We start from the raw sequence: 23,112 nt of genomic DNA, 5'->3' as shown, positions 1-23,112 counted from the left end.
CTGAGCAAGCTGAAGCTGCTGCGTGACTTTTCAAACGAGACGGAACTTGCTCTGACCCTGAGCTCTAACACTCAACCTGAAACTCAAAACACTCTTACCTGGTCCCCGCCTTGTCGCCCATCTCCAAAGGCTTGTTTCTTTAACCGGAAAGAAAAGGTGTCTTTAAAAAAACAAAACAAAACAAACAAAAAAAAAACTAGAGTGCCACTTCGAAAAAGAAAAGCCTTCCGCTCCACTCCCAGCTCGGACTGTCTCCCCGGTCACAGCGACTTGCTCAGCTCCTTCTTTTCGCAGGGTAGTTTCCCGCAGTCCCGAGACGGAAACCTCCGTTTGACTGCCTCTTCTGACAGCAGCCTCCCAAACCGGCCCCTTTGCCTGATTGACGTTGAGATCGTCCAATGGCATCCGCTCAACGATTTGCGTCAGCGCGCGGTCACGCCGTGCACTCGCCCTTGGGATTACCAATTAGAAGGGGCTTTTAAGAGGTGGGCGTGGCCTGCAAGGGGATACGCTGTAACAGATAAGGAAATAGTAATTGCTATAGCATACAACGTTCATGAAAAAATGTATACACATTTCAGGAAAAGGAATATAATATTGATGTATATTACAGTAATCTAATATGAATAATATAATTATTATCATATATATAGGAAGGTGTGTGTATATATATATACAAACACTATAGGAAAGGAATTTTTTTTGTATATACATATATATACACGCACATGTGTGTGCTGTTGTATGTGTGTGTATATACAGCATAGGAGAGAGAGAGAGAGAGAGAGAGAGAGATTAGGGCTGCTAAAAATTTTAGAAAAATGTAAACAGTTCTTTTTATATTCTACTGTGGATTTGATGCCCTGCTCCTTATGTTTTCTTGTTATCACACCATGTAAGTCAGAGAACTAACTGGCACTTGTGTTCGACCAAACCAATGTTCAATGTTTGTCAGAAACCAATTTTCAGTGCTGCAGTTTCAAAATCCTCACAGCCTACACGTGTCTATTTAAACGATGTAAGTTAATTTCCCCTTCCAGTTTTACTGCCAGGATTATGTAATAATCAATCTTACTTCGTGTTTGAAAATGCTATCTCCTGCCATCTAGTGAGCAGAAATGGACGATGCATTTCTTTTATTTTTTGGTTGACTTTTTCTAATGTCCCCATTCTAACGGAATTCTTTTCTGAAAAAAAGTTCTGGTTATATTAATATGTAGAAAATGTTTATACTTGAGTCAGGGTCTGGGATACTCCACATATACTTCAGATTCTTTTTTCTTTTTATAAAATCTTTCAAGGAAAAGCAGTTTAGTGTAAAGGCATTTCCTGATCTGAGGAATCTGTACATTTGCTCATTCATGCAACTATCCAATTATCCAATCATGTGGATGCTGTACAATGCATAAAATCAGGCAAATACAAATCAAGATTTTTGCTTTATGCTCAAACTAAACATCAGAATGGGGAAAATATGTGATCTTGATTATTTGGATTTAAATACAGTATATTTATATACAGTAATTACTGTATGCTCAGATTCATGAATGTGGCTGGTATTTTTAGATCGTTTCTGTTCAACATGTAGAGGAGACCGAGGCATATTGTCACACTTTTCACACTCTTTTAAATATCTTGGGATAAATACATCATATTGTTAAAAAAAAAAACAGTACAGTACATACAAAATGAAAGAACACATTCTCAGGCACATATTTTATATACATATATTTTTTTATTAGTCCAGACTTATGATCATTTAATAGTGAGTGTGAACATGAAACACCATCAGCGGGGATAAGACGTCACACTGGATTTTGCATATACAACATATAAAACAAGAACCAATTAAATGTTGTGTTTTTTTAAACTTTACTTTAAATTTACAAATACAGTAAATTCAGGTACAGAAAAAGCTTGAATAATCACTGACCTTGAAGAAATCCTGGAATGTGGCCGTTAAATTGGGCATTAACGTACAAACTACAAATGAAAAACAACTTAAGTCAAACTTTTAAATAAAACCTGTCAAACACTAATCATCTAGTCAGACAGAATAACAGTTCTGGCACACCTAAACTGCTTTGCCAGGGGTAAACTCAGGAGCCCATTGTTGGCATTTCATGCACCGGACCCAAGTCTCTCCTTGACAGCTATTCTCAAATGCATGGCTCCAAACAAACAAGATTACTCATATTCATTTAATGAAGAGGCATCTGGAGTCTTTCTTTTTATACCTTCTGCTTCTTGCCTCCCTTTTACTTTTTTTTTGTTTGTTTAAGATCTGGTTGCCCTGCCTTTCAGACTCGAGTCCCTCCTTTACTGATGTGTCAGTGAGATAGCAGGTTTTCTTGTTTTGTTAAATTGGCAGGCTCATTTCCTTGGACCTACTTTTGGGTAAGGCCAAATGTTCTCTGAAGTTGATTGGTGGGTGGAGATGGCACTACACAAGTATTAGGTGGCGCTGATGGGCAGGGCTGGCTGGCTGGGGGCTTAAAGGGCTGGGTTAGTGTTTGGGCCTGGGTTGGATGGGTTTGTGCTTGGGATTGGAATGTTTGGTTCCTAAGAGCGGTGATCTGAGACATAAGATGGTGTTTCCAAGAACACATCCCTGTTGTAATGTTGAACTCCTGTTACCCGGCCTAAATATTCAGTGGGGTTGCAGCTAGAGAATAAGCAATATCCACAATCCCAAGGGTATCATAGATCGGGAGTGTTTTTCCAAGGTTGTTTCTCATCCAGGAATCAGGCACATATTTTTTGACAATGTGTTACCCTATATCAAGTTGATATTTTTTACTTTTGAATGTTCAAAATGGCAAATTGGTGCTCTCAGTTAAGAGTGTGCTTTACGTTTCCCAGACAGAAAAAGAAAAGAACCGTTCAAATTCTTTTTTTTTTCTGCATAATGCACTGAATAGTGTCTATGAGAGTCACGTGACAAAAGAACAAACAATTCGGACCAGAAGATAAGAGAGGTGAGCTGCTCCTTTATAATCATAATATGTCCTTAGCTGTATAGTAATTTTAATTATTGGAACTATAGCAAAAATTTGTGTATGTAGACGGGCTGGGGGTCTGTTTATTGCAAATGTAACATTTTATTTTATTTTTGATTCAAAGAACGAAATTAATTAAATGACTCAAAAAAAGATTTTGATGAACGAGATTCAAAGAACCGAGTCACTAAAACGATCCAAACTTCCCATCACTATTGTTTTGAGGTACAAAAACAAGTAAAAGACAAGTAGGTCTCCCCTACTTCCCCTCAGCTTGAACCAGTTTTGCAATTTTCCTTTAATCTCTCTGATAAACACAAATTCAGTTACAGATTTGCCCCACAAAGGTTTTTTTTTTTTTTTGGTGTTGTACATGTTCCACTCTGTCTTAACATTGGTTAATTGAATGAACATGTAAAGGTTGTTTATACTGTGACCAGTGTGTGATTACATGAGAAAGAAAATCAGTATTAAAAAAATGATTAAAAATAGATTTTAATAAAAATGCATATGGATTATGTATAAGTCTAATTTTGCTTTGTACTGTAACTTCCCCTGCACCCAAAAAGGATATCCTGCAGTCTGAAAACCCCTGAAGTAAGCCTTGTGAAAAATATATAAAGAGTCCTTTACAAAAGCAGGTTAAGCCTGCAAAATAGGTTAAACTGTCATGTAGAAATTAGGATACTATTTTTGTGGGACAAGAACGGGATCCAGTGGGATGTCCTTGACTGTTTTGTGAGGATTCTCTACAAATAGGTTAAAGTTAAATTAAGTTTAAAGAGCGCCAAGCTTAAATTATCCATAGTAGATTGCATGAGGGTCCACAATACTTTACCACATTTGACTGATGGTATGATGTTTTTATAAAACCCTGTGTTGGTTTTGCACCAGATGTAATGGGATGCATTCCTTACAAAAACTTTTACAACTTTTGTCTTATCAATCCATAGAATATTTGACAAAAAGTCTTGAGGATAATCAAGGTTTTTTTGTGACGAGTGTTTTTATGTGACGAGCCTTTGTGTTCTTTTTGGTTAGCAATGGCCATTGCATTGGAACTCTCTCATGGATGGCATTTTTGCCCAGTCTCTTTCTTATTTTTAAATCATGAACACTGACCTTAACTCAGACGAGTGAGGCCTGTAGTTTTTTAGATTTTGTTCTGTAGTTCTTTAGATTGTTTTTCTAGGGTTTCTTATGAGTTCTGGATGCGTTGTTGTTGTTCCCATGGAGTAATTTTGGTAGGCTAGCCACTCCTGGGAAGGTTCATCACTATTCCTGGACAGGGTGCCAACCCATCGCAGGGCACACACACACACACACACACACATATACTCACATGCTCATTCACACACCACAAGCAATTTGGGAATGCAAATTAACCTAACCTGCATGTCTTTAGACTGTGGGAGGAAACTGGAGTACCTGGAGGAAACCCACCAAACAATATTTCAATAAATAGTTAGAAATAAACTGTTAGTTTTGTATTATTACTGTCTCTATTTATGCTTACTCTGAACAATATAATTGATGCTTGTCTTTAAAATTGGATTTGTGTTTTTTAAAGCATTCTCTGCTTAAGAAAACATTAAACGCAAACAGGCAAGCAGCAGGATAGCCAAATAAAGAGAAGGTGAGGCTAAAGTGATTCTAATCAGTCTTCAGTGGTAAATTAAATTAGATGCTTCCACATCAGCCAGGCCATGGACCCCTGACATCAGACACACCATTAGTTAAACATTCTGTCAAAGGCTTAGTCCCCTCCTACTGAGTGTAATTATAGTGTTTAAAGGAATCCTGCTGGTACAATTGAACAAGGGCTAGATATTTGTCTAACCAGGAGAATTTAGCACTACCAACAGACTATGTTACTGTTTTGCATTTAAAAAAATGAGTTAAATTGACACTGGTGTCATATTTTTGGCTCAAATGTAACAATAGATTTTAATCTGTGAAGTGATGCTTTTTAGTATTGTATCTAATATCCAGTAATTATAGATGTGAAAGATACAATTGTCACTTGCCTTCTTTTTATTTTATGGACAATTTCTATTATAATCTGCCTGGCAAAAAAAAAAAAAAAAGTCAGCACCTGGTTTTCTCTCTTCTCTCTCATATCATCTATACTGCTTTATCCTGTATATAGGTGCATGGGGGCCTGGAGCATATCCCAGGAGTCTTAGGGCACGAGGCAGGGCACACCTGGATGGGATGCCAAAACATTGCAGGGCACACACGCATGCACACACTCACTCACACACTACAAGCAGTTTGGAAATGCCAATTAGCATGAACTGCATGTCTTTGGACTGTGGAAAGAAACTGGAGTACCCAGAGGAAACCCACTAAGCACGGTGAAAAAGATGCATGTTTTCCCTGTGCTTAGTGGGTTTCCTCTGGATACTCCACAAAGACCGCGGGAATCAAATGCGCACCTACTGTAGGAGGTGCAAGGCGACAGTTCTAACCACAGTGCCACCCCGCCTGGGTTATCTAAGCAATAAGAGGCTTTCACTAATTAATTACTGCAGTCATTGGTATGGTTTAGCTGACATGAAGTTATATAACCATAACTGATGCAATCAGTAGCTTCTCATTTCTTGAACAGCCCTGTAAGAAGATGTTACTCTATTTCAGAAGGGTCAAATTATTGGCCTGTATCAAGTAAAGAAAACAACTAAAGAGAATGTTGAAACCACTAAGATTGGTTTAAGAACTGTCGAACACAATAACAAAACCTGGAAGGATTGTGGTGACCCTTCATCTTTTGAGAAAGAAAAAAACAGTAGAACTCATAGCTATGTTTAATTGTAAAAGTAAATGGATTTCCACACATTCATAATAAAAAGAGAACTCAATGGACTGGGACTAAACAGCTGTGTAGCCTCAAGAAAACCACTTATCACTGAGGCTAATTAGAAAAAAAAGTTTAATTCACTGGAGAAATATCACTAAAGAATAGACTGTAGAGCATTGGAATAAAAGGTCATGTGAAGTCCAGATCTAGCCTGTTCCATGGAGATGAGTGCATCACGGGAAGAAAAATGATGCACTGATCATGAACTATTGAAAAAAATTAACTTATATGATTAGTTTTACTGTCACCATACTTTTTACTTCTACGTGAATAGATTTGTGAAGAAGAAACTACATTCGGCTACACTTGACATTCGGCTACACTTAACATTCGGCTACACTTGACATTACTTCTCTAACCATTTATTCTACACATTAGATATTCTTTATTTTTGCCAGAGAAATGCACTCAGTGGATCTACCACGTAACTGTGTTTTACCAATCAGACATAGCGACAACAATCACATGGCTCCATTTGACCAATCAGCCGCAGTAACAGTAACCACAGTAGTCACATGACCACACACAAACTAGCTTAAAAACGTGGCACGGTTAGTTTAGCTTTTTAGATGTTACAATGTTAGAATATATAATTAGCAAATAAGCTAATGGCTAAAACATATAAGTTTCTTACATTTGTCCCTCTTGTACATGTTCTAATGTTATTTTTTTTATCTGCTGAGCCATTTGGAGGCCAACTGAATATACAGCATATCTTACATTGAAAATTGTTTATGCTGTTTAAACATGCATATATTTCCTGCAGCAGATATTTGTTTTAATAATTTGATATTTTGTAAAGATATTTATTTTTATTCATTTATTTTATTTATTTCATTAATTTTATTATATGGAAATTTTAGAATCTGTACATAATTTTATCATTTTGTCTGGCTGCTTACATAATTTCAAAAAAATAAAAATTAACTGGACATTACTATGAAACAGTTACTTAAGATGACAATGCCAGAATTCATCGGGCTCAAATTGTGAAAGACTGTAATACACTGCAAAAGTGGTTGTATATTAATGCATAATCTGACTTCTTCTCTGACCATCCATGTCATATGAATGTCTTTTTCTTGCTTTTTTTCACTGTAATTACTAAATAATTGATGCTGTTTAATAAATAATATGTTTTTTGATCAACAACTAAGCAATAGGACAGTTGTTTAATGTGCTAATACAAGACAAGGCATACAGACTGATTGTCAACAACTGTTATGTCTTCCCATGTGTCTTCATCCCCTCTAGGACAAACTTAAATTTTCACTCTCGGTGACCTATACAGATTTGCATTTCAAATCCACTCAATGCAAAAAAGACTGATTACCTCCATCTACTGAAACAAAGACATCACCTGTAAATGGTGATTGCTAAATCTTTCTTCTTCTGTATGGTTGCTGACAAGGTTTCTTCCTGATGTCATCTCACAGATTTTTTTCCTTTACCTCTGTTCCCCCCGATGTGCCCCCGATTATTAGGGATACATTTTTACATTTTCCTTTTTAATTTATGTTTTATAACCAGATTTTTGTCAAGCTGCTTTGTGTCAATGTGTTGTTGAAATCTATGTGTATAAGCAATTCTTAAATTAAATATATTAGTTATTATAGCTTTACTATGATTTGCCTCAGTAGTAAAATGTTTTTAAATTAGTGCAACACCTTAAACATAATTTCACAAGAGTCAGGCTGGGTGGCATGATGGTAAAGCACCCAGTTTTGCTTCAGCTCAACCCTGAGCTCAGATTTTAGATGTTCGTCTTGTATCCGTGTGGGTCTCCTTTGGGGGCTTTGGTTTTTGCGCCTCTGTCCGAAAACATACCAGAAGTCGTACTGGCTTTATTAAATACTATCCTGTGTACATTCCTGCCTCACCCAGATTTTAATCCTCCACAATCCTGATAATGCCATTAATAAGGATGAATTAATTAACCAAAAGTGTAGAGTGTAACCAAGAGTGTAGAGAGGAGAGGAGAGGAGTGGGTGAAGGGGAGTGTAGAGAGTAGATGAGAGTAGAGGAGTGGGTGAAGGGGAGTGTAGAGAGGAGAGGAGTGGGTGAAGGAGAGTGTAGAGAGTAGAGGAGTGGGTGAAGGGGAGTGTAGAGAGTAGATGAGAGGAGAGGAGTGGGTGAAGGGGAGTGTAGAGAGTAGAGTAGAGGAGTGGGTGAAGGGGAGTGTAGAGAGTAGAGTAGAGGAGTGGGTGAAGGGGAGTGTAGAGAGTAGATGAGAGGAGAGGAGTGGGTGAAGGGGAGTGTAGAGAGTAGAGTAGAGGAGTGGGTGAAGGGGAGTGTAGAGAGTAGAGTAGATGAGAGTAGAGGAGTGGGTGAAGGGGAGTGTAGAGAGTAGAGTAGAGTAGAGGAGTGGGTGAAGGGGAGTGTAGAGAGTAGAGTAGATGAGAGTAGAGGAGTGGGTGAAGGGGAGTGTAGAGAGTAGAGTAGAGTAGAGGAGTGGGTGAAGGGGAGTGTAGAGAGTAGAGTAGAGTAGAGGAGTGGGTGAAGGAGAGTGTAGAGAGTAGAGTAGAGTAGAGGAGTGGGTGAAGGGGAGGATCCGCCCTGTCAGCGGCAGCACGTGAATCTCGCCAGCTCTCGCTCAGTCACACTGCAGCGGTTCAGGGCAGCGGTTCGCGCTCTCGTCTCTGGTTCAGTTTTAAATCTCGTCTGACTCAAAAACAAACAAAAAAACCTTCCCGACGCAAACTCTGACAGAAACTACTGCCGGATTTTGAACCATGCGGAGGTTTTCGGTTTGGCCTCTTTTGGCCCTTTTTTCCCTGTTAGCACTGCGAGGTGAGTGAAACCCGTCGGCCCTCTTTTGTTGAAACCCCTGGCGCTTTAACACGCTGACTTCACCTCTCCTTCGTTTTCCTCTCTTTCTTTCCACCCTCCTCCCTCGTTTAACTCGTCTACATTTTCTAACGGTTCTCTAGCGCTTTCTGTATCTCTTTCACTCGCCGGGAATAATCTCTCAGGCTACAGCAGTGTATGACGTTAGACTGTCTGCTGTGTCTGCCTTCACGGTCTAGGGATTATCAGACAAATCCCTAGTCCACAGGTTCTCCTCGAGCAGTGTCGTATTTGACCCATATACCATGGTGAAATATTTGATGTCCTATGTTATATTTAACGCTGCACATTATGCAGTAAGGTAGTCACTTTACCCATCAGGATATTTGTGTCATATTGCAGCCTAACGATGATGCATGCATTTTACAGTCTGTACAGATTTAGCTTTTCCTTCTCATATCTAAATCCTAACAACGGCTTTATTTCAACATAAAACTCCATATTATAATGATTGTTTAGAATGATGCATTTTGTTAACCCTAGTTTAATTAAAAAAAAAAAATAATAATTTTGTCTGGCGCAGGAAATGGACAAATCTGACATATAACAAAAAAAAAAAATCATACGTGATTTGAGATTCATTAAATGTTTAAAGAGATTGACGATTGTTGTCTGTGTAAAAACCGGCTGTATGACATAAGCCCTCTGGGCACACACGCCCATTTTAACAATAGCAGAGTCGCCGGTCTCGTGCTCTCCAGTAGCGTGCAGGTGGAGCTCAGGGCGCATGCGCATGATGGCCCAGGTGCAGCAGCATGAGTGTAGCGGGTTTTGGGGACTGCGGAATATGGGGCGATACCATCGCATTCTGACACAGGGGTGATGTGTGTCGACGCACGTGCTTTCGTAAGGGTAAAAACCTTTTAAGGCTACATTTTAACCACCGAAACGGTGCTGTTTAGTGTATTTAGCCAACATTTTTTTTGCAATTTGTGAGTGACATTTGTCTGATTAGTGGGAAGTTGATAGTATGCAGCTTTACTGTTCCCCCCTCTAATACTTTGCAGTAATTCACCCCCCCCCACACACAAAAAAAGCTTGAATAAGAAGTCAGTGTGAAGACCCATCTGTTTCCTGTCTCGTCTGCTCAATGAGCCACACCCTCTGCTGTGTTTGTAATCAGATCCATGCTGCATGCCATGTGCTTAACCCGATATCATTGAGTATAATTTATGCAGGGATGTGTATAGATCTGTTTTCAGGTTCTATGCATTTTGCAATCCTTATTATCCAACTTCATTACTACCTTCACAAAAAAGTTGCCAAAAAAAAAAAGAAGAAAAGAATCAGTACTACAAAGATTCAAGAATATGTTAATAGTCACATATATAATATTTGGTCTCAAATATAAATTTGTTTGCATAGCTCTTAAAACCCAGAACATTGTAGCCCTTTTTTGTTTTGCTATTTTTTTTTAAATATTTTTTTAAATTAACATATATAGTATAAGGCTCAGAATTGTGCAATATAGAGTCACATATCCTTTTTTTTTTTTTGCACAAAATAGGCAATTTGATGAACTGATTTTATTTCATTTCAACCAACCACCGACAAGCACATATATATATTTTTTTAGCGTAATTGACCTATGATGTGTGGCTGACAGATCTGCCACTTTTAAGTTTTAAGTTAACCAGATGTGCTCATTCCTTTATTGAGAAATCACATTTAGATACAATACAGTCATAACTCAAAAAACAGGAAAGTAAAATTTCACACTGCTGCATTGAACACATCCAGCACATACATGATTTGCCCTTTCAAAAGCCATTCTGCTTTCCATTTTGTGGGAGGAAGATGAAAAGAAAAGCACGTGTTGTGACACAGTTCATGCTGAGCTGGCCTGTCCACAGTACACACAGCAGTGCATGATGTTTTTAGTGCTGTTACTAATCCTGGCATGGAGTGCGAAGGCCTCTGTCCCAAAAAAAAAAAAGCTGCAGATAGAGTGACAGAGATAAGCCTTACAGACGGGTTAGAAGGTTACAGAATGCTTGTTAAAGGTGGTGTAGGATATCACACAAGTGAAATAAAATAAAGATCAGTGAGGTAAAAAAAAATAAAATAAAATAAACAGTATTCTCCGACTTGTCTAGACATCCTAATCTAAACTATAAGCTCTTTAATCAACATGGCACAGAATGGAAAAATCCTCTGTGAAATATCTTCTTTGTGATTTATGTGAATACAAAAGGTTTTTTGTGTATTATAAATAATGCTTTTGTGCATAGAGTGGCTGTCATTTTTTTGCCTTTGTTTTTATCTTCAGAGATCGGAGTGTTTGTCATGTCTGTCAGATGTTTTTTAAATGTCCTTGAGTGAAAAAAAGTCATAATATTACTCTACAAATTGGTACCTATTTTTATATTCATTAAGTCATTTAATAAAATTAATAACAAGTATGTTTGGTGTTGCAGGTCTGGCACAGGAGTTCAGCTTGGAGGACGCTTTAGATGAAAATGATGATCCACTGCCTAGTTAGTGAATGTTTTCTCCTAAACATTTCTTTGCCTGATATAGCGATAGTAGGGACAACTAGAGTTACTAATCATTAGTAAACAGAAGTGTAGAATCTAACCTGGAATGAAATCTGTGATGTTTTGCTTTTTCCAGCTACTCCTAAGCCCAAGGCAAACGAAAAGCCTGGAGGAGCAGGTACAGGTGGAGGTAATCACAACATAACAATTTTAAATAAACGAATAACTTCAATCTAGCTATGAATTACTTTCTAAAATGGAATTAATCCCTCAATTTATGTCCCCAAAAACTGCCTGAAAACTGGTAATTGATTTTCCTCAGTTTGTTGTTCTGACACGGGCCATTGTGTTTGTAGGATTCGATCTTGTGGATTTTTTTGGCCCGACTGAAGCGCCTCCAGTTAAACCCAAAGACCCTGTCAAGCCCAAAGACCCTGTCAAGCCCAAAGACCCTGCTAAGCCCAAAGATCCTGTCAAGCCCAAAGACCCTGTCAAGCCTAAAGATCCTGCTAAGCCCACATCCAAACCCAAAGGTGAGAGTGATTAACATAAACACAATTTCATTTTGGTCTTTCCAGCTGATTCTTTTCAAGCCTAGCCTGTACCCCTTTCTGTAGAAATCAGCATGTTGTTCTGCAATAGACTTAGATTTTACCCTTCAGCATCAAAATCTGGTCTGTCTGTCAGCGTTCAATGATGTTTGAACATTGATCACGAACCAAAAGACCCTAAAGAACCTGACAGACACCAAAAGTCATTTAAAAAACAGGCTGAGCTATTTTAGGTTAGTCTTAAGCTGAAACCAATGTCACCTTGTTTGACTCATATCAGCACTACCTTTAGGTGAATGCAAATCAGTAGCCAGGAATACAGAGATTGTGTATACGAAGAGAGAAACTATTTGTTTAAACGTCTGATATTATTATTATTATTATTATTATTATTATTATTACTATGGGATTGGACTAATAGAAAACTGCCAATGGAAATTCTACACGATTTCCTGTTTTATGAGTATAGACCTCTTTCTAACACTAATGATTGAGTCATATTTACATCCTCACTTCAGCTATGAAGCAATGCATGTGTGTTTCTTTAACTTGACTAACCTACTAGCCTTTACTGACAGAGGAGACCCACGCTGATTACTCTGGGCCAACCTTGCGGCCTTCTCTGTTGCCCCTCGCAACGTCCAGCCCCCTCCAACCCTCAGCCCCGACTTTTATGGCTGGTGTGTATTGTGTTGTCAGTGTCCCTAAGTGGAGTCCCTCATAGTCCCTACAGTATGTCTGTCTGTCATGAAGGAAGACTCATAACACCATGTTTTGATTCAAAAAGTCAGAAAAACTTTCTTTCTAGGTTTTTGTGTCTATTTACCTTTTTCCAAAGTTTCTTTTATGCCATAAACTCACTACATATACAACTACAAGTGTGTTGCCTGCGTGCATGTTTAAGTATCTACAGGCTGCTTTAGCCATCATTTCCACTCTTTTCTGCGTTTAATGTAATTATATCCACTCTTTTACACCATCCATTTTGTCAAATGGTTTCAAATGTTTCATATGTTTAGACCCTGTTTGTGTACTTATTAAGTGAAAACTAAAATGTGTAATTAAGTAAGGAATAAAACGATCAAAAGTGCTTGTAGGAAATTATTAATGAATCACACATTTCAGTGTTTTGATCCTCTTATACCACAGCAGTTTGCCAGTATTACACTTTTGTCCTTTTCATAGTTACTAATGTCGTAAAATCCACAAAACAATAAGTTATCAGTATCATTTTATAACAGCTATGAATTAATTCCCTAACTAGCTTATCTTTTTCTCACTCTCTTTCCTCTTGAATAACTAAGGTAAATAGTTTCTCGCATAACTAAGAAGACATCTCTCACTTTCCTGTTAAATAAATATCTCCTTTTAGAAAGCTTCACCGGAGCAATGACTACATTACATTTTTTAACAATCTGTTTTTGTTGGTCTTAAATTATTTGAGCGTCTTCCATACAAATGCCCCTGAATGATCTGTTACCATAGAAACAATAACATTAGAAGAGAGAATATAAAATTTGAGAATCGTCACAGCGCTGTGGTATAATCAGGCTGATTAACTTATTAATAGGTGTGTTATAGCAATATTGTTCAGCCTTAATTAAGACTGTCATGGAAATGTACTATTTTATTATAATACTGCTATAATATATATATATATATATATATACTCTATATACTGCCAAAAGTTTTCACTCACCCTTTCAAATAATTTAATTCAGGTGTTACAATCAATTTCATGGTTACAGGTGTAAAAATCAAGCACTTAGGTATGCAGACCGCTTCTACAAATAGTTGTGAAAGAATATGTCTCTCTCAGGAGCTCAGTGAATCCCATTGTGATAGGATGCCACCTGTGCAAGTTGTGAAGTTTCCTCAATACTAAATATACCACAGGCAACTATTAGTGGTATTATAACAGAGTAGAACCGATTGGGAACGACAGAAGCTGAGGCACATAGTGACACAGTTCGCCAAACTTCATGTGGCTTTCAGATTAGAACAACGACAGTGTGTAGAGAGAGCTTCATGGAATGTGTTTCCATGGCCGAGCATCTGCATCCAAGTCGTACATCACCAAGTGCAGTACAAAGCATCTGATGCAGCACGCCACCACTGGACTCTAAAGCAGTGGAGACGTGTTCTCTGGCTTGACGAATCATGCTTCTCTGTCTGGCAATCCGATGGACAAGCCAGGAGAACGGTACTCGTCTGACTGCATTGTGCCAAGTGTAAAGTTTGGTGGAGGGGGCGTTTGTGATGTTGTTTTTCAGGAGTTGGGCTCAGCTCTTTAGTTTACGTGAACAGAACTCTTAATTCTTCAGCATACCAAGACATTTGACAATTTCCTGCCCCCAACTTTCTGGGAACAGTTGGGGGATGGCCCCTTCCTGTTTCAACATGACTGTGTACCAGTGCACAGAGCAAGGTCCATAAAGACATGGGTAAGCGAGTGCACGGAGTCCTGACGTCAACCCGACAGAACACCTTTGGGATGAATTAGAGCGGAAACTGCGAGCCAGACCTTCTTGTACAACATCAGTATCTGACCTCACAAATGCGCTTCTAGAAGAATGATCAAAAATTCCCATAAACACACTCCTAAACCTTGTGGAAAGCCTTCCCAGCAGAATTGCAAAGAGTGGGCCAACATCATATTAAACCCCATAGGTTGAGAATTGGAGTTCATACGTATGTCAAGTCAGACGAGCGAATACTTTTGGCAGTATAGTGTGTGTGTGTGTGTAAAAATGTATTTATTTACTGATACAAATAAATAAATTGACTGATTTCCCAATATGTACATTTAGTAAAATATAATAATTAACTCTTAGGTGCAGATGATCTTGACCTTGCTGATGCTTTGAAGCCTGAATATGACAAAAAAAATCAAGACGGTGAGTATTCATTCCTGAGGAGTAGTCACTTTAGAGGAAACACATGATCGTTTCCGGCCCTCCTTAACTGACTGGTAGTAGTAGCCTTAATGTGGGAGCCCCCTAGAGGTAGGAAGGAATTAGATCCGACTAAATTATGAATAAAATCGGGTGGGTGGGGCTGACAACTGTTTGATACTATGGTAATACTCGTACAATGCCTTATATAAAAAAAACAAATGTGAAAGTGAAACTAGGGGGCACTCTGTGGCATCTTGTGTTTCTGTCAGATAAAGGCTTTGGAGGAGGTGACAGCAGGCCTGGTACTAGAGGTGGAGAAGGTGGTAAGAAAGAAACGCTGCTTATGGGTGATGCTGTGTGTCATGAAATCTATACCTCACTTCCCTCTGTAACCTGTCTGTTCTGATGCTGAAATGATTTTTACTTGCATTAGAATTCTAATCCACCTTAGCCATTAACAAGGTCAGAAGCAGCACGTCCGACTAATGAACCACCCACCATGATTCTGTCCTGCTGCTGTATAAAACATACAGCCAGCTGACCTGCATGTTTCTGTTTGATGGTTATGGCTGCCAGGTTTGCAGATTTCCTGATGTACTGTATCTTCCGCTAGATCGTCCTGCCAGATCTTATCCTCAGCCTTCTTTTCTTATGGACTTTTAAGGCATTCCTGTCTTTCCTGTTTTCAGGGGATACTCTTTCTCTTTGATTTTCTATACTGTTGTTGTTTCTGTATGTGAGAACCTTTTACATTTTACACATGGACTAACAGTTTTTGTCTAACTTCACAGGCAGGCTAACAGATCAAGACCTAATAGATATAAGTGAAGATGCAGGCTATCACCCAGACGAAGAGAAAGGTAGTATTTTAGAGCAATTCCTTTTTCTTTTTAGAGGAAAAACCCATATCAAATGTCTGTTTCATCTGTACTTTCTTTATCACCCTTATAATAAATTAGATGCATTAATAATGTACAAAAATGTAAGGAAAAACTTTAATGTAGGGTCATATAAATCTATATATATTGTATTTGGATCGTACAAATTATACCTTATAATGTAATATTACTTGCTTCAAACCTGTGAATAAAGTATTACATGTCATTTAAATTACATGGCTGCATTTCATAAGTTCTAATTACTCTTCAGATGTAAATATTTAATCGAGAATATTCTGTGCAAATTTTAAACAAATTCAGTTACAAAAATTTAAGTTTACTTGAAAGATTTTTTTTAAATAACCTGGAACTTGAAGCCCACCTGCAGTTTTTTACATTATAGGAAACACTGTACGACACTGCACTTGATATCATTAGCAAGTCATGAACGTCAGCACATTGAATAACCACTTGTTTTAAATGTTGATAATAATGATTATAATAGTCATGACTACAGCTACATAAATGAGGCAAAAATATGGAATTAGTTTACAGTGCTAATGTTGATATTATGGAGTTTTCAGTATAAATATAAAACAAAGTAGAATTTAGCTTGTGTTCTCTGTTTAAATTGAGCACTGAGGGGTTCATTTAGCAAATTTTATAAGCTTCCTGAAAGTGATGCAGTTAATTAAATGCTATAAGGGAGGAATTTTCTTCAATTTTTAAGGAAGTTTATTTTCTGTGTATGGAAAACATTGTTTGATAGTAATCACAATTGAAATTTTACTTAAGTTAAACATTCTAATGGTCTTGCTGGTACATAATTAGGGGAATGTGTGTGTGTTTGTAGGAGGTAAAAAAGGTTCAGGTGGTGTTGTGGACCCTGCTGATGATGGTGAATATGGTAAGAATTTTTTTCTTACTCCCAGGTTTTTTTTTTTTTTGGTTTAAACAATTGAACGTTTCTACTTTTCCAGTCTTTCATTGAAAATATAAAAAGCCAGATGAATTTCCAATGATCCCAATGATGTATGAGTATATTTATGATTAACTGTATATTTCCTCCAAATGATTTCCCTTTCTCAGACACCATGGCAGAGACTGGCACCATCGCTGGTATCGTAAGTGCTGTTGCCATGGCGCTGGTTGGAGCAGTCAGCAGCTATATCTCCTACCAGAAGAAAAAGTTCTGCTTCAGCATACAGCGTAAGAACTAACACCTAGCACATTATTGTCTAGTGGACTGTTCGCCCTGGCTCTTCAAGTACGCCTCACTGTCACTGTTTCCTTCACAGAGTCTCTGAATGCAGATATGGTTAAAGCCGAGAATCCCGAAGCCGTCGTGGCTCAGGAGCCTCAAGGTAGAGCTTGGGTCTCTTTCTTTTTTTCCTGTTGTTACAAAAAAACGAACGAAAAGCGCATTGAAGTGCATTCAAAGAAAAGCAGAAGCAGAAGCAAAATGAACTGAAGCTTTCTCGAAAGCTTCTTATCGCTAAATAGTTCTTAAGTTGTACCTTAACCTCTCTCTTAACGTTATGGTGCATTTCCCGAAACGTTCTTACGCTAAGTATCTCTTAGGTAAGTCACACGTTCGTAAGGTTGGTCTGGACCAACCTTAACTCATTCTCAGCGTAGTTACAGCTCCAGACACTAGTCGCCGCCACTGAGCAGCAGTCTTTATAAATCAACGGTGTATGGAAGCACATTATGGCACGTTATCAAAGTCGTATTAATAATGGAATATACTGTAGGCTTGTTTAAGAATGTTATTTTATTTGATATCAAATTTAATAGAGTCACTTTTAATTAGCCTATTTCATAATGTGACTAATGCAAAATTGGCGATCACTTTTAATATTAAACAGGTGGCAAACAATTTGGCAGCGATACAGCGTGTTGTGCTAAACTGAAGACGGCGCCGTCCACGGAGCCGTGTGGTTCATGTACATTTTGCCTTTAGACAAAACTTCAGCCCTTTTCATATTTACCCTGAGGTCGCTATTTAAAAAAAAAAAAAAAAGGTTTTGCCTTCCAAGGCAACAGATTATGGAGCTTCTTGACCTGCTCAGACCTGCACTTGCCAGGCCAACGCTTCAAACTTACGCTCTATGTCCCGATGTCCAGCTGATTGTTGCTTTTTGTTTAAAATATGTTTCATTGATCATTAGCCATTATCCATAACTGGATGGACTTTTTTTTTGACCCGTTTTATTTTATTAAATTTTATTTAATTGAATGAGAAAATAAACTTGGGAGTTTCAAACCCCGCATCCATCCATTCTGAGTGATTGTAATGTGACCTATCTCACCTATGCGGTTTGACTCGCTGTGAGATGCGGTGTTAAACCCCTATATCACCTACGCGGTTTCGCGCAGTGGCCGTAAGTAGGGTTTTTGCGCTGTGATTACGTTTCCATCTTTCCGCGTGAAAAATTATACGTTACATTTTTTTTTTACACCTCTACTCTGTCATCTTATCGTATTCTTTCCATAAGTGCTCTATACAACCCCAACCACTGACATGCTTCACATTGTTTCTGAAGCTGGTGAAGAGTGTTGTCAGCTGTTTGTCAATCAACTATGATTGTATACTCGGTTCGTTTTACTGTCACTACAGGTTACATAAAAAATATTAGCGACAGTTTGGTGATTTCAGTTATATATTTGTCTATTATGGCATGCTATTGATAAGTTAACCCATGTCGAAACATACGTTATTAAAAGAATTTAGTGCCATGTTTAATTTGCATAGAAAGTGCCGCCTTTCTTAACGCTGTCGTGCTAAAGGAGTCAAAAATCGATTCCTGAGCAACCGATATCAGCTAATTCAGGACCTTCACTGTAGACAGCACCTTGTAACGTCGGACGTAAGAGGCAGCGACTTAAGAAGTTTCCTAAGGAACAGTTCGAGGAATACACTTAGAAAAGTTGTCACTTTATGTAAGATATATCTTAAAAGTCTTCTTAGCTTGTGAATAGTGTGCGTTATCGAGAAACCGGGCCCGGGTTCATTTTACATGATGTGAAAATGAAGAAAAATAAGATCTACACTCTTCCTAGATGACTGTCGCTCACACCTCTCTCATACTGGCATGTTACACTAGTTTATTGTAGGTAAACTTATCTCTTTACGAATGTGTCAATAGCAAGAAATGTAAGCACTGACAAACTCAAAAGCTTGACAGCATAATCTACGGTATATAATCTATATAAAAGTGCTATAAGCCATTTCAATTATACAATCTTTTGTCTAGTTCTAATTTGGCACCTCGTTGTTTTGGTCATGTTTGACCACAATAATAGAAACACCTGGGGCCTCCGAGTTGCGCAGTGGTAAAATGGTGGCAGCCGGAGGTGTAGAGAAAGCTGTCGTGGCCAATTCCTCCCCGTCACTAGGGGGCTCCCACATTAAGGCTACTACCACCATTCAGTCGGGAGGGCGAAGACTATCACATGTTTCCTCCGAACCGCGCGACGTCAGCCGACCGCAACTTTTCGAACTGCTCGCTCACGCACCATTAGGGGCGGAGTAACACACTCGGAGGAAAGCGCTAGCCGCTCCTTCCGCGTGCGCGAGCTCACAGACGCCCCTGATTGGCTGTAAAGCCGTGATTAATGTGGGAGCCAAGTACCTCTCATCCCTCCCCCCTGAGGGAGCACGGCCAATCAGCTCTCTCTAGACCTCCGGCTGCGAGAGGAAAACAGCATCACCCAGGGTTCGAACCAGTGATCTCCGGATGATAGGGCGAGCACTTTACCACTGCGCCACTCGGAGGCCCCTCCAAAAATTTCTTTTACAAAATAACGCAGTACTAACATTGAAATTCACTTATGTCTGAAAAGTACCAAACTTGTATTGGCCTACAGGAAACATGACAGGAAATTGTGGGTAGTCACACATGTACATCTATGCAGTCCTAAGTCAAACATTGGTGTTTAAAATAACAGCAGTGTGTTGAAAAAAGTGAGTAAAGCTCCATATGCATATAATAACTTTTAATTTAAATCACACAAATGCATTGGACACCCTGCACGTTCTATTCTAAATCAGAACATGAAGAAAAATGTTTAATGTAAGTGAAGAAAAAACAAATATTAGTCTGTTCAATAAAATAGCAGTGTCATCACTCATCTTTATAAAGTGATGAATTTACTGTTTAAACAAAAACGCTTGAAGTTTAATTTTTCTTGTGCATCTCTAAACTAATATTCAGTTGTATAACCATGCTTTCTGAGAAGTGCTTCACATCTGTGACAACTGTACTACACGCCACAATTCCTCTGCATTTCTTGGTTTTGCCTCAGAAACATTCAGCATTTTTATTGTCAGGCCACAAGTTTTCTATTGGATTTGGGTCTGGGGATTGGGCTGGCCACTCCATAACGTCAATCTTGTTGGTCTGGAACCAAGATGCTGCTTGCTTACTGGTGTGTTCTTCTTTATATGTTTTCCCATCTCTAAGCAACTTTTGAATCAAAGTACGCTGTTGTTCTGAACAAAGTCTGGACAACCCGTTTTACTCTGATTTTCAGAGAAAAATGCACAGGACAACCTTTTCTGCATTTATCCTTAAATAAGGGGAACTTGTTTGACACCTGTTTTTTTTTACAGAATCCCTCTCTAATTGAACTCCACACTGCTATTGTTTTGACTAATATTTCTTTTTATTCACTTACATTAAACTAATAATATATTTATCACATTTTCCTTAATGTTGTTATTCAGAATAGAACGTGCAGGGTGTCCAATGCATTCATGTGATTTAAATTAAAAGTTATTATATGGATATGGAGCTTTATTCACTTTTTTCAACATACTGCTATTATTTTAAACACCACTGTATATGACTCACTTTGTCAAAAATGTTTGCGTTGTTTGTGATAAACCAGCTGATTTTTAATATAACAATTTTTCATTTTTACAGTTCAACAAACTCTCCTTCAGCCCCCGAACGCTGAGCCGCCCACAGAGGACAACGTGGTGTAACCTGTGAAGGCGTCTCCCAGCCTGAAGAGGGAGCAGTGCTCAGTGTATACTGGCTCACAGTGGTGGGGGTGGGGGTGGGGAGGGTCTTACTTAACTCGTTCAAGAAGTCAAACTTTTTGTGAATATTTAGTTTACTGTTTGCCTTCATTCTCACTAATACGACTGTTTACAATTTTATTCCAATGAAGATGGAAATTGTGCAGAAGTGTCATGCGTTGCGTTGCTAATCGAAAGTACAAATTCCGAGACGTTAGTGCTGCTCCTGCTCGTTGTTTCCGTCACACTTTTTTCGTGACGGCATCACTGTGTAATTAGTGTGCATCATTATTCCACAATCTGTAATTGAAATTTTTCCATAATGTTAAAAGAAGTAGTTCTATAGGAGAAGCTTTAGAGCGGGAGAGCCTGCCTGTGGTCGTGTTACAGGCCAGAGTGTTGAGTGAAATCATCACACTGTAGAAATGCATGACTACAGGAATTCAGGACCAGAGCCAGACTCCCCTGCATTGATGCTTAATGAAGGTGACTTTAAAGTTATTTCCAGTTACTAAAGACTTAGTAACTAAGCACCCATTTCACTTTAAAAAAAAAAAAAAAGAAAAGAAAAAAAGTTATTTGTACATTTGTGCCCTGCTTTTTTCGGAGCCATGTCAATTATTTGTTGTATATAGACGGTTTTTGTGCTCTGGAATTGAACAGGACCTTTGAGAAGCTTAAAAAAACTTAACTATGTAGCTGCTCACGGTTATGATTTGAATTTAAAACACGATTGATAACTGGAAGTGAGCTTGTGTGTATCGAAAGATGATTGTGTTGAAGAAACCTTGTTGCTCAACCTTTGGTAATTTGCTGTTTTGCGTGTGTGTGTGTGCGTGTGTGTTTACTGATACAACAGTAGTGGTAGATTTTCACAGAGGTGAGTTTACTGTAATGAAGTATACATGACTGAAATATTTAGACAGAAGTCTTACATGTTAGCACAAACGTTGTTTTTTTCCTTATTAGGGAATTTGCTGTTTTTGAACATTTTTAAAGATGTTCCTTGCGTGTTATTCATATTTGTACTCAACTGGTCGTATCAGTGTATCTTTATCTACACTTGTAGCAGTGTAGCTACGGTACGTACAATAGATTTTGTTAGCAGTCAGATTAAGTGTTTGGTGTCTTTCTGATCCACTTACACTCTATTTACAGTTTTGCTGTGCTGGCTGTGTTCCAATTGCTCTGTGTTTGGTGACTTCCTCCTTTCACGTAATCATTGTGTTTGAGAAAGGATTCTTAGTTGTGTTGTGTGAACGATTATTTTCCTCAGAGTCAGATCTGGCTGTAGAGCCTGATGGTTTTCGGATTTAAAAAAAAAAAGAGAAAAAAAGTAGGCAATAAAAGATTGGGACGCAGCCCCGTTTTCCTTTCCTGAACTTCCCCAGCGTTTTCCGTCACCTGTCAGCTCCTTGCTGAGCTCGGTTCTGCCGCACCTTCTCTGTTTTTAGCCACAAGCTTCTGGTGCTTCACTCCTTAGGCCTTATCCTGTAAAGCGGCCGCATTATTGCAGAAGGAGAGTTACTATGCTGAGCGCATCAGCTTCAGTTGAATGTTTATGTGGTCGAACTCTTGGTAGGACAATCCAGTGTATTACAGAAGAACACAAACAGAACATCCACAACGCTTCTACTAAATATGGTCGAATGTCCGCTTGTACACAACAATTCAACAATGTCACGTCCTATCGAGAGTTCCAGTCAATGTTTATAATATAACCGAATGTAAATTTTTTTACTCTGCCGCAGTGTTCTTGAACACTTCAATGTAGCATCTCTGGTGTTACTTTTGGTTTAAAAATATATATATATGTACAGCACCAAAGACCAGGCAGTGATGGCGGAATCTTGTTCCTTTGTGTGTGCCTCAGATTCTGGCGACTGTTTAGACTTAGTTTGTAGCAAAATTTTAAATTTACAAATGCCTTGAAAAATTGTACCGATTGTTTTGACAAATTGCCTAAAAGCAGTGCTTTATTTGTAATTGACTGTTGAATTCCCCTGTGTGGTGGGGTTTAATGATGCACTGTGATCAACGTAGCTACGTCTTTCAATCAATTTGTTTAAAAGGCCATGAGTTGGAGGTTGCATTTGGTTATTCTGGGCTCTTGGTGTCTTTGGATAATTTTTCTATAAGGGTGAAAACAGATGCATGCTTAGATTCTTTAGCTGTAGACAGTTTTTCTTGCTTACTTACTGTGTCGACATGATGTTTGGATGGGTTCCGTAGGAAGAGAATTTTCGGAAGTGGTTTGGATTTGCACTGCCGGTGAAATGACGCGTTTACCACCACCACCACTACAGATCAAATAAAAACGTTACACTGTAAGACTTTGTGCCTGTTCAGTCCAGACTCGTTGCTGAGACACAGATTCCCCATCGTGTGAAAGCAAGAGGTTATTTAAGATCTACTGACAATCTTCACTGCTTGAACAGACAATTTTGTACTTGCATTTGGCACTAAAGATCTGTTTTATGTCTCAATTCTCACTGGCAATACCTGACAGAAAGAGATTAACATGAAGATAATAAAAAAGACTGAAAACTAATTACTTTGATTCGTTTTATTTATTTT

The 23,112-nt window shown here is 38.5% G+C and overlaps 2 protein-coding genes across 7 annotated transcripts in view; one reads left to right on the top strand and one right to left on the bottom strand.

Moving 5' to 3' along the window:
* Positions 1-343, bottom strand: part of arrb2b (arrestin, beta 2b) — a 53,176-nt gene extending 52,833 nt beyond the window's left edge. The window contains exon 1 of the mRNA XM_053492541.1: positions 99-343. Within this exon, the coding sequence (XP_053348516.1) occupies positions 99-121 (23 nt within the window). The 5' untranslated portion in view covers positions 122-343. The remainder of the gene's footprint in view (positions 1-98) is intronic.
* An 8,074-nt stretch (positions 344-8,417) lies between these two features.
* cd99l2 (CD99 molecule-like 2) lies at positions 8,418-23,086 on the top strand. Of its 6 annotated transcripts, XM_053499696.1 has the most exons (12): positions 8,420-8,649; positions 11,124-11,183; positions 11,320-11,373; positions 11,540-11,716; positions 12,313-12,414; positions 14,569-14,631; positions 14,901-14,954; positions 15,423-15,491; positions 16,363-16,416; positions 16,599-16,718; positions 16,808-16,873; positions 20,438-23,086. In XM_053499696.1, exons 1-12 carry the CDS (start codon positions 8,592-8,594, stop codon positions 20,497-20,499), a joined length of 939 nt encoding a protein of 312 aa, XP_053355671.1. In that variant the 5' UTR covers positions 8,420-8,591; the 3' UTR covers positions 20,500-23,086. The 6 variants fall into 6 exon arrangements, with proteins under 6 accessions (XP_053355834.1, XP_053355671.1, XP_053355911.1 ...); XM_053499859.1 differs by lacking the exon at positions 11,124-11,183 and having other exon boundaries at positions 8,418-8,649; XM_053499936.1 differs by lacking the exon at positions 12,313-12,414.
* Positions 23,087-23,112: the final 26 nt, after the last annotated feature.

This window comes from Clarias gariepinus, chromosome 1 (assembly GCF_024256425.1).
Source record: "Clarias gariepinus isolate MV-2021 ecotype Netherlands chromosome 1, CGAR_prim_01v2, whole genome shotgun sequence".
Lineage (NCBI taxonomy): Eukaryota > Metazoa > Chordata > Actinopteri > Siluriformes > Clariidae > Clarias > Clarias gariepinus.
This window is presented reverse-complemented; position numbering and strand designations above follow the sequence as displayed.

What these genes read in the sequence shown, in the direction of transcription:
- cd99l2 (XM_053499696.1), top strand. Translation starts at nt 8,592, where the DNA reads ATGCGGAGGTTTTCGGTTTGGCCTCTTTTGGCCCTTTTTTCCCTGTTA. An exon ending in AGGAGCAGGTACAGGTGGAG is followed by an intron (nt 11,374 to 11,539) that starts GTAATCACAACA and finishes TTGTGTTTGTAG; the next exon opens with GATTCGATCTTGTGGATTTT. An exon ending in TGACAAAAAAAATCAAGACG is followed by an intron (nt 14,632 to 14,900) that starts GTGAGTATTCAT and finishes TGTTTCTGTCAG; the next exon opens with ATAAAGGCTTTGGAGGAGGT.